Source organism: Oenanthe melanoleuca, chromosome 15 (assembly GCF_029582105.1).
Source record: "Oenanthe melanoleuca isolate GR-GAL-2019-014 chromosome 15, OMel1.0, whole genome shotgun sequence".
Classification (NCBI taxonomy): Eukaryota; Metazoa; Chordata; class Aves; order Passeriformes; family Muscicapidae; genus Oenanthe; species Oenanthe melanoleuca.
This window is the reverse complement of record NC_079349.1, coordinates 7,317,501-7,333,521: the sequence shown is the minus strand read 5'-3', so window position 1 is coordinate 7,333,521 and position 16,021 is coordinate 7,317,501. Positions and strand designations below refer to the sequence as shown.

The following is a 16,021-nucleotide window of genomic DNA, read 5'->3' as shown; positions in this document are numbered from 1 at the left end:
TGCCACTGTCTCCTTAAGCCTGAGTCTGTAGCTATCCTGTAGCAAAGCTTAGTATCATCCAGTGCCTGTTTTAATTCACAGTGTGGTGTTTATTGTTTGTCTGAGGCAGGAAGAGATTGACAAGCACATCACACCTGAGAAGCTTTCTTCCTTGAAGGACATTTCATGATGCACAGCTAGTACAGGATTATAAAGACATATTATTGCAGATAATTTTAACCTTTATATTGGATGTAGAGAACTCCAGAAATGTTGGTCAAGGTTTGTTTCAGATGCAGCTGAACACATCTTAGAATCTTAGAGGTACAAAGCCATAAGCAATTATTTTTCAACTATATAAGAACTGCCCAGCTAGCTACTCAAACAGCGAGAGTTGTGCAGTTTGATAAGACAAAAGGTTGAATGAAACTTGACATGCTTCTTGCATGCTCTATACATTTCTTTATCAAAGACCTGAAGAATGTGTCTACAATGAATTCAGAACAGAGGGCAGCAAGTTTTGCTTAAGCCTAATGAGAAATAGCAGGCTGTATGGGGACCTCTTGGTGGGGCTGCTGCTGTAAAACCTGTTTTTTGTTAGCACATGTGCTCCAAACTCCCCAGGATAGGCCTAATGCAGCATGGTCTCAGTGAAATTTTTGTTGGTGTAAATGTCCTGGCAAGGGAAGGATTTATTCCTTACATCACCAGTCTGGCAAATGTAGGATGGGTCGTACTCTATAACTGAGATTATTAGCTAATGGCTATAACCAATCCCAGGCGTGGTGCTCCCATCATTAATGTCAATTATGTGGGCAAGATCCATACAGCACAATCAGGGCAACTGGAGAAATGGCATGTCCTCAGCAAGCTACAACTTGAAAAGGAAGCCTGTAATGGTGATGCCTGTTGGCTATGGAACATAAGGGAACAGTGGGCATTTGTGCATGATCTGCAAATACAAGAGTGAATGAGAAAAGCAACACAAAGGAGAAAACTTGCTCAAGGTATATGCAGCCAGGTGTAATCCTACTGCCAGGATTTGGATCACCCCAGGACTTACTACAGTAAGTCACTAACTACAGCCATCAAATACCAACATAATTTCCTAACCAGAAAACCAGCTTGTAATTAAGAAAAAAAAGAGGTAAAAACAGGTGAGCTGCTTTCAGCCAGTCACAACCAAGGACACTTGCATCTACACCCAAAGCACGTCTTCAACCCCTCAGCTTATTAGGAAAATAACCAAAATAGCAGCAAACTAAACTTCAGAATTTGGGGGAAAAGCCCCAGCAACCGAACCAACAAAACTTACATCACAGCTTACAGGATTTTTTCTTTTGTCATATAAAAAGAAGCTTTTGTGGTTATCAGATTTCTTAAGTTCTTCTTTGTTTATTCACCTGCAGAAGCTGTTTACCTCCTACATTCTACCATAAACATCATCACATAATTACACTATCTCATCCAAATCAGAAGGCACATAACCAATCCTGTCATTTGCTGACAGTGATGATTTCAGCAACTTTCCTGCAGAAGACAATACAAACTTTCCTCATAGCAATAAACTCTACAGTTACCTTCATCATCTATTCATTGACACACTGGAACACTGCCACTTAAAACAGAGCTGCAGTACCATCATTGCATCATTCCCTCTCCAACGGCAGATAGCTGTGCACCACGGTTACTTATTAAAACCTTTTAGAATAAAAATAATGTGCCACTGAGTGGCTTTCTAACGTCTACCATTACCTCAGGTACCTGGAATGTCAGGGAAAAAAAATCCGCATCTGGTTTATATTATTAATGCAATAGTGGAAAAAACTTAATCTATGTCCTTGACAATCTCTAGTGCTCACATGAAAGATGCATTTTTTAGGGCATTCATGCTCCCATGAAGCACAGGAACATTGCTTGTAGCTTCTAATACTTGGCATTCAAATTTCTTCTGAGGCAACCTTCTATCTCTCAGTGTGAGGTACTGAAGGTGTAGCTAATCTTACATCCTCTGGGAATGGGAATACCTTGTGAAAAAAAATACTTGGAATATTACAGGTGGACAGCTGTTTCTCCTGTGAGTTGTACCTGTAGCCCTGCATACAGTTAACTGATAAGTGAAATATGCTGTAAAGAACAGTATTTTCTTTGACTTTAGGGAAAAAATTTTGCTATAATTAATATGAAAGAACAACTTTCTTTCCACCACCAGAGTATTTGAAAATTTAAGAAGTCTCTCATGATGTCAGATTTCTGTTACTTTGATCTTACAGAATGAGTCTCAATACCAAGTTTCTTATTGGGATGCTTACTTCCTTCCAATTCCCTGAGTTAAGGATACCTGGTGCAGATGGTGACAAGCAGGGGGAGGCTGGGCAAGGGGAGGGCAAACAGGACCAAAAAAGAAGCAAACCCAAACCATAACAACTGTGTATGAGGGACCTTCACTACTCGTTCAGAGTGTAGAGTGCCTCTTTCATGTCGCATTGTATTGTGTATTAAGGTTCAGCTGCCTCCTCAGTGAGTGCCACGTCCTCCAAACTTCACCAGGTTTGGATGTGTTTGCACCATGCACAGTGCCCTGCCACCCCAGAAATGTAGGTGCTGTGGTGATACCTCACAGATTCCACACCTTTACAGTGTCCCACAGGTGATGAGTTTAAAGCACCCAGCAGTGGAGAGACTGTGCATGGGCCGCTTCAATTTTCATGAGCCTTTTTGCACTTTATTTCCACACCTGCATTTCCAGATCATACTTAATGCCTTGGCACTGCTGGAACACTTGCTAAAGTTGTCTAGATTAAAGCAGTATTTATGGTGATTCCCTAGCACGGCCTGAGCTGGGATTACACAACCTCCTTCTATCCCAGCCACTCACAGTACCACAGACATGAACTGGGGCAGCCCACTGCCTGATTTTGTGTCTCTGGCTGGGCCCACTAGGTGCCAAAAGGAGCTAGGTGCCTAAACCTCATGTCCTCTTGGTGCTAGCTGGGCTACTCCTACTCTTTCTGTTCATGAAGTATTTAATAGAATACTTCTGTCTTTCCCACAGTGGAAAGCTTGCTATAACCATTCAAGCAGAACCTTTAGAAAAGCAATCCTTTGTTTCTCATTTTTATAACTCATTTATAATGTTTAGGACATTCCAAGAGCTGGATACTACCAATGTGATAAATGAAGATACAAAGGCTATGGCTTGAGTAATGCTGGGTCTGTGTGACTGTTGCAACTTTGGTAAAACCAGAAACATGTGAGAGAGGGTTTTTTTCTTTTTTTTTTTTTTTAAATCCTCACCATCTTTTGCTAAGTCTAGTCACATAGCACAGACATTCTAACCAGTCTGTGATTAATTAGCTAGAGATCTGCAACAACTCCTCTTCATGACTAAATATTTTTTTAGTCTATCAAACTGTTAGTGCAAAGTGGGATAAATGACACTAGAGGGCCAGTGATCCTGACCTGGAGGTTCTGTTGCTCATTGAGGCTCCAGATGCTAAGCACCTTTTCAGACGAGCCCGAGATCCCCTTGGCCTTCTCTGAGTCAAAGTCAAGGCTCATCACTGGCTCCTGGTGGCAACTGAGTTGGCTCAACGCTTTTCCCATTGACACATTCCAGAGGACAACTGATCCATCTTCATAGCCAGCCAGAAGCACAGGTTGTGAACCACAGCTGAGCTGATTAAGGAAAAATAAAATTGTTTGAGAAGTTAATAGTCTGTTAAGAAAATTACCATCCCTTGTAGGTTTTAGTCCAAGAGAATAAATTAAAATTGCGACTGGTGTAGAAGTGAAAAAAAGCTTAGGTGATGTCAAATTTTGATATTCCATCCACTTACAGAAAGCATTACTAGGTAATATGCAGTTAAAGGTTTTATACCTACATAGCAAATTATAAATTTTATATATATTATACATATTTAACATACACATACATATATGTATGTTTATATACATACACAAACAGAAGGAGAAAATTTCTCTCTGAAAATCCAAACTATTGCCCTCTATAACAACTGAAAAGAGCCTGCCTGAAATTTCCAGGAGCTTTACTTCATGGTCTGAACTATCTTTGCACTTCACAGAAAAAATTCCACAGAGAAACTTGTGTGGGCACTGTGAAGTGCCATGCTCAGGGATTCCAGTTCCACACTGCCAGGTGCAGGGCTGCACAGAGGGATTGCCTGCCCAAGTACCCCACAGTGCTTGAAGGCAAACACTGAACCTCCCAGCAGGAACTGCCGGGTCAGTCACCAAGGGGTTAACGGGCGCCCGAGTCCCACTGTAACCAATTGAAAGCTATTTTGATTAATGATGTCACAGGCCAAAGGGCAGGGCACCCTGGGCAGACACCTAATTTATTTAAGCCTCTGAAATAACTCAAAGAAGGGAACATTACTGGATTACATGTCACACTTAAGGAAAATATTCATCATTGCTCCAGTCAAAAGACTAATGATCCTGTAAGCAGTACCTGGTTACCAGAGTGAAGATGCTAATTCCTAATGAAAAGCAATTAAAAAAAGTGGAATCTGTTAATGCCAGTTATTTCTTTAATAGGAGAAGAAATATCAAAATAGACATTGGGATTATTACTACCTCATCTAAGAAAAGTATCCAACAAGGTATTCAGATCTTTCCAAACACCATCTGCTCCTATAGGATTTGTTTGCTTAGTATTCAATTAAGATAAAGGTAAAGAGCATAAAGAATTAATTTTTCGCAGTTTCACATTATTGAATGAAGTCAAACTCGCTGGCTGTCAGTGTCATGATACAAACCTGCAGTGGCCAAAGGCTCACTGCTCCACTAATGGTCCAGATTGTTCTCCCTCTGGTTATTCTGTGTTCTGGGGGGATTTAAACAAACAAGAGATGGGTGGTTTGAGTAACATAACTGCCCAATACCAGCCTCATGTGCTTCCTTGGCCTTACTCAGTCTAGAAAAGTGTTTGAGGAAGAGAGCTCCCTGAGCAGGGAACAACATTGCTCCTTAAAAGAAGGAAACCAAGGGGAAATCCTTGTAAATTTAGGAAATCCCCTGTATCATCCTTCTGAATGCATCTGTCCACACCTGGGATCTCAGAGGAGCCTCCCTCCTTCCTTTAAGATCCTTTTTCCTTTGAAAAGGTAGCGAGCATGCTCTGGCTAGAAAGGCGCACAAAGCAGGTTTCTCATGGTGCCCAGAGTTACGGACAATTTTTCTGTAAAAATTTTGATTTGCTAAAATAATATAACATCAGAGCAATGAATACATTGATTCATACATGAAGTCAGATATATGTGAATTAATGTTAACTCATCAGGTATTTTGGATGAAGAATATCTGGTTTTTTATACCTGATATCAAAAAAGTTAAAAAAAATCTGAATAAAATGAGTATTCCAGATTTTATCTGTATTTAATATAGAGTAAAATCCTCAAAGTTTTTAAGTTTAAAGAAAGCACCCAGTTTAAACATGAAAAACCCAATTATTTGTGCTGCTCTTCTGTGAGCACAATTCCCTCAGAGCTGGGGTTTCACAGAAGTTGTGGCTGTCATTAGGCAGTGAAACACATCAGCTCCTCTTCCCTCCGAGCAGGATGGTGGCTTCCACAGGAGTTCCTGACTCCTACGCAGGTGGCAGAGACAGGTGAGTGCTCAGCATTTCGGGAATGCCAAGCAAAACCCTTTCTTTTATTGTGCTGTGGGTATTGCACTTTAGATTTGAAAAACAGTAATTTGCAAGTGAGATCTAAGATTGGTGTGTATGAAAACCCAAATATTGTTTCCTAAGAAATGTAGGTCTCCCACACTACTTCTTCCTGACTTTCCTAATCTATGAAGTGTACTATTTCAATGGGTACAAGAACTAAAACAATAAAAGTTATTGAAAGATAAGTGGAGCTCTTAGTCTGAGCTGGATTCACCAAGCAGTGCTTCACAACAGCCTATTTATTTCAATTCTCAATAACAGACACTGCTGGAGAGAAGTCTCACCATTTATGTTCTGTTTCAGTAGGAAAATGAAATTATAAATCATTGTTCTTCCTAAGCAGAGTATTTTGTTGTTGCATTTGGATAACTGTCAAGGAAGGAAGAAAAGGTGATCTGCTGTCAACCCAACAGGAATAATTGCAATAGTTTATATAAAGTAATAACTCGGCATTTCCAGTTTCAACATGTATTATTCTTGTTGAATTTTTTTGTTTGCACCATTATGCAATATGATGCCTTCCCCAAAGAGTGCAAAAAATTTAAGGAAAGACTATCTTTACTCCTACAAATCCTACTCCACCCAATTAGTAATAGCAGGAAGGTGTGAAACTGAAGGGACAATGTATTTAAGAACATGAATTTTCAAAAGAAAGTGAATGAACTAATATCTTTAAAGAAAAACCTAGAAATATAAGGGGGAAATGTGCTCAAAAGAACAAAATAAATAGCTGCAAGCTTTTTGACTGCTTAGGAGAAGCCAGTGAGGCTTAATCTAGAAGCCTAACCTCAGTTGCCTTCTGCTCTATAGCAAAGTTTCTCATTCATGCTGCTGCTGGGGAGGTTTGTTTTTTCCCTGAATTGCAGAAAAATACGATGGTACCTGGCTGCAGCCCCCAAACTCTCATTAGACAACTATCCCAAGCACTCTTTCTTCAGGCCTTTATGGGGCTCTCCCTGTCAGCTTCTGTTTCAACTTGTTAATTTACTGTGCCATAAGCAACATCAAATAGTCTCTTAGGCAACCCCTGAGTGCTGGGCTGGGAGTGCTCATCTGGGTACGTCTGTATTGCCCAACACAGCCGTGTACAAAGAAATCCTGGAGGGCCTCTGTTCAGGAAGGGGTGCAGCTGGGTGAGCTCATGTTCTCATTTATGGTTACAGGTTTATGGTTACAGGGTTACTCAGAGAGCCACTTCCAGTGCAACCACAGAACAGTATGCAGAGCACCACTTTGGTACACCACATGCAATTATTTCCCTTAAGGGTATCCTCTTCCTTGTGCCTTTAAACCAAGTTGCACACATTTGTAAAAGAACAAACACAGCTGTGAGACTCTAGGGGTTTATCTATACTTTCCTGGTGTAGTCTAGGAAGTTATGGCGAGTTCTCAAAGTCAGAATTTGCATTGAATAATTTAGCTCTTCCAGTTCCCAGTCCTCTGCTTTATCCCCACTGGCAACAAAATAAAAAACTATATAAAATTAATACTCTGCACCTGCTCTGCTTCCTAGAGGAATAACAATATTAATGCATGTAGAAAACACAGCAAGACAGAGGACTTCTTATACAGGCAAGAAAAATTTTCAACACTAAACATTTCCACAGTTATCTCCATCTTATTAAAAAATGTTGAGGAGACAGAAAGACCCATTCATTTCATCAAGCACTGAACACTGATTCCATTTTTGGGAGAAGTTTTGTTTAACAAAAGACTAATCAGCCTATTTACTTTCCTCTTTTTTTTCCTAGTTTTTAATTACAGCATGGAACTTCAACTGTGGCCTCTCTTTGCTTTTGTCTGAAGTCAGCAACTGAATTCCTCTAGATTTCAGTCAGTTCAGGATCTTGGGTAAAGACACTGAGGCCTCAAACTCTGATTGACAATATTTTCAAACAAAATCAACACAAATGTTCCAATAAGCCTGCAGGAATTACACCCTGGCATCAGCTCAGTTGGTCCTGTAGACCTGTAGCAGTGTGTTGTCAGGGGATTACATGGGAATCAGCTTTGCCACCAATTCTCTGGAGATTTCAAGCCAATCACCTGAACTCCTTTCTCCCTCTACTGCCACCTTTTTGTATTACTCATGCTCACTGTTGGCAGCCCATAAACATTATTTGCTAAATATTTTGCAAATGTGGGTTTTTTTCACTAACTACTTTTATTTACCTTTTTGTCCGTAGTCACTACTACCACAAATATTTTGTTCCCCTTAGAACAGAATAGAATAGAAATGTTCACAGAGTGTTTCTTCATCCCGAGGGCACTGAAGTGAATTGAATCTGCCATTAAAACCACTGTTTTTAAGCAACCCAAACATTTCTCATCATTCTTAATGCAGTGAGAAACCATATCAAACAACTGGCTTTGGTAAGTCACTCATTTTCTTCTTAATTGATGCAAAAACTGCATCTATCCTAAGGATACAAAGCTCTCCTTGAGCATTTGCAAATCTTCCATTAAAGCTTGGAAAGCTCTGAAAGTTACATTAAGGATGTTCACAAATCTTTCCCCCCTTTAATAGTATAATTACTTGATTGGTTTGATTATAAATCAAAATCCAAGTGAAGAAAGATTCATGTGTTTCATATAAAATGAATCACAGGGAAAACATTTCACAATTAGCAGGCGCTCTTGCCTTACCTGCCATAACTTCAGACACATGGGCATGCCCAGCTTGGCACCCACCTCTGGCTTCAAGGTACAGACTGACGTCTTGGATGGCAGCTCCAAAATCTGAACCTGACATCAGGAAAACAAAAGGAGTTGGTCAGGCTCCAGGTCAAAATTCTGCTGTTAAAAACACAAGTCTTTTAAGGTGATTAGGTTAGTATAAGCTCTTCCAGTAAAAACTGTCTGGAGGAAATAGAGGAATGCATGTTAAGTTGGAGCTGTAAGGGGAATCTACAGCTAGCTAAAGAAGTGCATTGTTTTAGGAAAGACCAGACAAAACTGCTAGAGTGAATGCATCTTCCACTCTTCTATTTAATTACAACCTTCTTCTCAAACAGTGGATGACATTGTGCACACAACAGATAATACTGAACACACACCCCTGCTTTCTTTCCCCCTTTTCCAGCTCTGTTGCTAATTTTCTGGCCATATTCACCTGTGAACACTTGCATTGTCTCCTCTGTGCTCTTGTGGTAACACAGAACTCTCATGGCAATACAGGCAGTGTATATATGCAAAGGGGATTTTTTATTTACTGCTGACTGCACGAACAAATCATAACCCTGCAATTACCAGCTAAGGCTGGCTGCAGTGGTGTCTGCACACAGGTATTTTTAACACAATGTTGTCTGACAATGCTACATTAAACACCTGCTCTCTCTACAGAGCTGCTTCCACTGTTGCTTGCTCCAATGGTAATGAATCACGGACCTAGTTTGGATGGGTTTGATTTCTTTTTTTTTTTTTAACATTGGGCAAGTTGTTCATCTGCCAAGGAAGTAGCTCATTTCCACCTCAGGATGATGGCAGGCAAGATCAGGGAAGTCTGCCTTTATAGTTTGGCACTGGACGATTTTGAGACTCTTGATTGACACGGCAATGCCTCAACTCTGGGCTGGTTCTCAAGCCTGGAACTCTGGAGAAACAGAAGCTCTCAAAAACCTGCTGCCAGGAACATTGCTGTTTCTCGCATGCATACTTAATCATCAAGGTGATCTTTCCTTCTAATTAAATAAACAATGGTCTGCATTATGTGGTAAAATTAAATGAGTTGAAACATTTGATAAATCCAGCATCACCAGCTACTCTAGGCTCTTCCAGAATGTGCAAGAGCCCAACAGTGCTGTTAGAGAGCCCCAGTCGTGTGAATTTCCTTAAGAATCTGAGATGAGGTATTATACAAATATGGCTCCTCTGGGAATCATCAATCAAGACCACAGCAGCTGCGATGGATTTCCAATCCCATACCTTTAGTTCAAAGCTTGCCAGAACATCTTCCTATTTCTAGAGGCTGTCAGCCAGCCTGCCAAAAGCCAGCTGCACTCTAGGACTGCAAGTACAGTGTACTGCACATAACACACAGAAGGCTTTCGAGAGCCACTGAGCAATACAGCAGGAAACTGTTTTCCAGATTTGAGGAATAGCGACTACAGCCAAGAGCCATCCAGTCTGCAGACCAAACCTGGGAACAGACCAAAGTGTGATCATCTGAGAATTCTGGTTCTTTGGTGCCACACTCTTAACAAAAGATGCTTTTCTGTCGTCAACTTTCTCGCTATCAACATAATGACCAAGTTAGCTGTGGCAGGAAATGGGCTATAAATATGAAGATGACCTGCCCTCCTCTTGCCTCTTTCATCACTGTCTCTCCAAAGGGCATTGCCTCCTAGGCAAGACCAAAACTGCAACTTTCATGTAATAAAGAAGGGTAAGTGTGCTGTGATAAATGCACTTCTGCAGGTTAAAAGAAAAAAACCAAACCTTCGTTGCTTTACCTTGACTAAAAACAGATGAACTTGTACAAGGGCTACAGTTGGGCTTGCAAAGGCCAAAGAAAAACAATGAGAAAAGCTTTGTGCAGAAGGCAGGCAGGCATGAACTGCTGCCTGAGCTGGACTGACAGTTCCAGAGACTGTCTGCATTAAAAACAACTGAGCCTTAGAAATAAATACTATTTCACATATTTTGACAACTGTAACCTAAAACTTGAAGTTCCATGTTTATATTGGTTTTGCTTAATAGGAGAAAGATTTGCCTTTGCCTGATGTTAATAGTGTTCCTGGGTGGCTAAAACTGGCCACAAGGAAACACACCCTTTCTCTTTTTCACATTAATAAAGCTTTTAACATGTTTTTGGCAAATTGGCAAGAAAAGTGCATGTAACTCATAATTGGTGATTTAAATGCAATCATGAACAAATAAATGCCTGTTCAGATCTCATTATTTATGGACTGAACCTCCTTTAAGACAAAATTACTCTTTTTTTGGACACCAGCCAAGCATAAACACTTATTAAGTCTTAATTTTAATCATAAGCTGCAAATGTACTGTGTGTCACACAGTGCTGCCTGTTTGGAAGCACTATATATTATGGGAGCTTATGTGAATTTATTGAAACATGACACAGTTCTAATGCAAAGATTCACACACAGAGTGGAACTCTTCTACCTCAGGAGACTGCAAATCATCCTCCTCTCGCAGGGCCCAAGCAAACAAACGAGAATAAAACAGAGATGAGTTGTAAGCGACACCGGGATAAACGTCTTCTATTTGGGCCAGTTGATTATTTAATTCTTCATTACCGGGACTTCTCCAGCTTGGAGAATGCACTTGTCAATTTTGTTTAACTTAAGTATTACTGAGCACTGCTTTAAAATGGAGAGAGTTCTTTGTTTGATCAGAACAAGGTATAGGACTTAGAATGGTTGTATTTACTGGTGCAGTGGCTGTGTCCGCAGGCATATCTAGTTCTGTAAACGGCTGAACATTCTGGCTGTGAGTCAACAAAGTACTTAAATATGTGCTTAGCTTCTGTGTAATAAAAAAGATCACATTTTCTTGCAATACAGGCACTTATTACTTCATGCATAAAATATGAAAATTTCAGTTTCAAGATACACAACCTATAGTCCAGAAAAGCATGTGAACTTTTATGCCCATCAGCAATTTGCACTTAGCTACAATATTTCTTCTCATATTTATGCCACTTTTTTCTTCTTTCATAATTTTGGTATTTTGATGTCAAGTATTTGGTATTATTTTTGTGTGATGTCCTTAAATATCCCATTGTAGAAAACAAAACTGTAATTTCTACAAAGCAGAAGTGGACATTGTCAACAAAGCTGTCAGTCAGTGAGTGCTGTGATAGTGGCATTAGATGTGGACTTATCCAGTAGGAACTGAAACAGACCCTGCAATTATCTCCCACACAGCAAACCTCTGGCTGGTAATAGTAATTCAACTATTTCCAGCCTCAGCTCCAGGTAAGAAATTAGCCTGGGGTGAAAGACCATGTATTGCATTACAAATCACCTGCACCTCCCCTCTTCTCACCAAACCCGATTCAGCTTCAGATGGAATACAAGCTCCTCCATCTGAGGACAGGCCTGCTGACCTTCTGTTCCCCAGAAGGACTCTTGTTCCCAGTATTCAGCAGCACCAGAAGAGTTTTCAAAACTTCTATATGTAAAGATCAGCAGCAGCTGAAAATACTTAAATGTCAGACAAATCTTGGGGTGGTATCCTTGTTATTAAAGCATGAGTTATATAATTCAGTCATCTTTGTGGCAGTAAAATTAGTGATTAAAACCCCCAAAGGTTTCTTGTGCTGCCTGCTCCTAAGCTGAGAATTCAATGACACTGATTTTTCACCTCCTGAACTATATAATTTCAGTACCAAAAGCAACCTCTCAAGCACAGAGAAAGAAAGACTTCCTACCTCCTCCAGGCTTCTGGCTGCCATGGCCATTAGCCAGCGTCCCTGTGCCACCTTTAATAGAGAGCATCTGCAGAATCCCACATGCTCCGTGAAGACAGAATCCGTCACAGAAGTCCGTCCCTCTGCTAAATCCCACAAGCAGATCCTCTGGTCGCGTCCCTGACTGTTACAGTAAAACAAGTTATCCATGAGCTGCAGTCTGAGGAAGTCTGGCTGCCTGCAGGGCAGTAACTCGAACTGGTCTTTCACAGACAGTAAAGGCTCAAGCTTCGAACAGCTTCTGTGGGGCTGTTAATTGGGTGTTCTGTGAAATGTGGGGGAGCTCAGTGTCCCTGAGACCACCACCCTTCTACCGCCTGTGAAACTGGCCAAGAGGTTCAACCATCCCTGGGAGGGGGAGGGCCTGGGAGCCAGTCAGATACACTGCAGTCACACGTTCTGTTTCCTTGTGCACAGAGACTTGATCAGGCTGAGTTGAGCTATTCATATGTGAGAATATATTTATAAAGTCTCATGAGCATTTGAACATATACACAATAAAAAATACTTACATTTTGTCATTGATTAGATCTAATTTAAAAGGAAACAAAAGTATCCAAAGATTCACACATGTAACACTCATCCAGCCTAGCAATTAAATGAAAATGTCATGTGTTGACAGCTAAAAGACAAACAGCAAGACAACAAAGATAAATAAAAAGTTATTCAGCGATCAGCTTCCCACAGCCAGGCAGGGCACAGAGGGCTCCTAGGACTGTGCACCTGTGGAGACGCAATGGAGAGGGACTGACAGTGATTGCTCAAGGAGACTCTGTGGCTGAAACACCCAAGGGCAGAGAGCAGCAGCAGCAGCCGAGGTACAAGAGCAGCTCCCACAGACTCCTCAGTACAGCCCCGTCCCACAGGCTTTGTGCTGCTCCCAGGCAGGCAGAGCGAGGAGGCCACATAAAGGGCACAGCAGGAATTGTTGCAGATTTATGTGATACCACTGGCTCCCACTGTGCAGAAGCTTCCAATCCATAAACTACCATAGCACAGGATATATGTCCTCATATTACCACCCGAGCAAGTAGTCATCAAAAATCCCTTACCCACATCTTACTTTACCTAGCAATATCACCTGAAGAAGTATGAAACTAAAACAGAGATGTAAATCTAAAAACTGCTGGGACTTCTTCAATCAGAGCTGTTCAGCTGACTGACAAACTGACACAACATTTATAGCACTGAGGATACAAACAGTGTGATCCTGCAAGAAATTGTTGTGATTTAGCTTTACAAGTGAGAAATATAAAATACAGGTAAATGCTGTCCTAAAACATCACTGCTATGTGAAGTATTAGAACTATACAGCAAAAACAGAGGTACAGAAAAACTCCATAATTATAGAAACAATGCTCATTCAATATGATTTTATGGGGGAGAGTGTTGATAATTGTACTTAAGCAGATAAGAAATATAAATGCTAATGAGTTCCACTGTATATTATGAGATGTCTTCTCTAGATAAACATGTCAGAACACCTCCTAATCATAGAGACACTTTGGCATCTAATCTAGATCACCTGTCTAATCCAAAGTACACAAATCTTCCTGACCTTCCCTTGCTAAACAAGAACAGAAGGTATTTTGCAACAAAGCAAAAGCATGAAACTCAGTATTCTTGCTCATTTTCAGTCTTCCACTCTCCATCTCTGACTCCTCTCTTCTTTCCTTCCCTTTTCTCCATCTCCTCTCTATTTATAAATTCTTTTTTTCAGTCTTGCCCAGCAGTGAAAGTTCATTTCCTTGACCCACAGACCTTATCTGTTCTCAGTAAAGACACCACAGATCCCAAGATGTTATGATGTCATAATATATATAATAAAGAAATTAATTGTATCTTCCACATCACTCCCCCTTTTATTCTAGAGTTCTTCCGTCTTTTTTTATTTCAGTACTTTCCCATATGTGTTGGAAAAACTTTAAGTGACTCCAGAATTAAGACAATCCTTTGTGTCCTCACCCCCCTTTTTTCTCCCTTCAGTCACAGAGACAAGAATATATAACAGAGATGAGAATAATTTCACAGTTTTTTTGCCTGCTTTGCTAACCTGAGAAGCCTGTCTTTACCACCCATTGTCTCCACACAGTAGACAGATTTTCTTCCATGGCCATCCAATGCTGCGTCGACTCTGTGTGTTTTCAGGTTCCAGACATGGATAAACCCATTCTCAGACCTGGCAGTAGAAAGAGATGCTTTTAGTGTGACCACTGCATAGAGGTGATCAGAGTCTGATTTTTTCCTTTTGTTGTTGTTTTTGTTTGTTTTGTTTCCAAAACTGTATGCACAAGTAACACACCCATCATGCAAAACCATGAATGCTGCTGTTTTCCCCCAGAAACACTTTGTCAAAATAATACACTTCAATTCAACAAGAAACAACCATATGACACTCAGCACAGCCAGAAATTCTGGTGTATTTACCCAGAGAAAAGAAGGGGGATATCAGGTTCTGGGCCTCCACAGGAAAAATGCAGAGTGTGGACTGGAGCACTGGTACCTCTGAGCACAAACTTTGGATCCGGAGGTGGCAGAGCCATCAGAACAGTGAGCTGGGGGGTGAGAAGCAGACAGAGATATCACAGAGGGTAAGGCAGCCTAAAGTGAAATAAAAACTTTAAATATATTCTGAGCAGTACACTTACTTCTCCTCTTTCCTCTCTGAATTTTCATTAATGAGCATTCTTTCTATTTGCCACCCAGTTGAAGTATTTCCTCTCAAGATGAGCTGATGAAGCAGGTGTCCAACCTGCTCTTTGCTGGATTCCTCTCTCAGCAAGGTGCCGAGCTGGCCACGCGCACGCACCTCTTGCACACTTATAAATCCCAAATCGGTCACCTGCTCTCCCTGTGCTAAAGGGAAGAGCTACAAAATACAAGAAACTTGACACCCATAATTTGCGTGGGCAAGCAATTTATCATTCTGCTTTAGCCCCCTGGCTAAGTCTTTCCTCTTCCTTCCCAGAAAAATACTACTTTTGTGATTTTTCAGAAAAGCAATGCAGCGAATGTATAAACTCAAAAGAGTTCCAGATCACAGAATCACATAATCACAGAATCACCAAGCTGGAAGAGACCTTCAACCCATGCTCTAATGCCTCAACTAAACCATGGCACTGAGTGCCATATCCAATGTTTTTTTAAACACATCCAGGGATGGTGATTCCACCACCTCTCCCAGGCAGACCATTCCAGTACTTGATCACCCTTTCTGTGAAAAACTTTTTCCTAATATCCGATCTATATTGCCCTTGGTGCAGCTTAAGGCTATGTCCTCTCATTCAGTTGGTTGCTGCCTGCTGAAAGAGACCAACCCCACCTGACTACAGCCACCTTTCAGGGAGTTGTAGAGAGTGATAAGGTCACCCCTGAGTCTCCTTTTTCCCATACTAAACAACCCCAGCTTCCTCAGCCATTCCTCACAGGGCTTGTGGTCCAAGCCCCTCACCAGCCTTGTTACCTCCTCTGGATGCACTCAAGCATCTCAATGTCCTCCCTAAATTGAGGGGCCAGAACTGGACACAGCACTCAAGATGTGGCCTCACCAGTGCTGAGTACAGGGGAAGAATGAGCTCCCTGCTCCTGCTGGCCACACTATTTCTGATCCAGGCCAGGGGCCATTGGCCTTCTTAGCCACCTGGGCACACTGCTGGCTCATGTCCAGCTGCTGTCCATCAGTGCCCCCAGATCCCTTTCTGCCTGGGCACTGTGCAGCCACACCATCCCCAGCCTATAACACTGCAGGGGGTTATTGTGGCCAAAATGCAGGACTTGGCACCTGGACTTGTTAAACTTCATCCTACTGGACTTTGCCCATCCATCCAACCATTCCAGGTCTCTCTGCAGAGCCCTCCTACCTTCCAACAGATCGACACAAGCTCCCAGCTTAGTGTCGTCTGCAAATTTACTAA

The 16,021-nt window shown here is 41.3% G+C and overlaps 1 protein-coding gene across 1 annotated transcript in view; it reads right to left on the bottom strand.

Annotated features, from left to right (window-relative positions):
* Positions 1-16,021, bottom strand: part of GNB1L (G protein subunit beta 1 like) — a 47,850-nt gene that overhangs the window by 7,154 nt on the left and 24,675 nt on the right. The window contains exons 2-6 of the mRNA XM_056504026.1: positions 14,535-14,662; positions 14,161-14,286; positions 12,069-12,231; positions 8,321-8,419; positions 3,442-3,657 (exon numbers count right to left, since the gene is read on the bottom strand). Coding sequence (XP_056360001.1) covers positions 3,442-3,657; positions 8,321-8,419; positions 12,069-12,231; positions 14,161-14,286; positions 14,535-14,650 — 720 coding nt within the window. The 5' untranslated portion in view covers positions 14,651-14,662. The remainder of the gene's footprint in view (positions 1-3,441; positions 3,658-8,320; positions 8,420-12,068; positions 12,232-14,160; positions 14,287-14,534; positions 14,663-16,021) is intronic.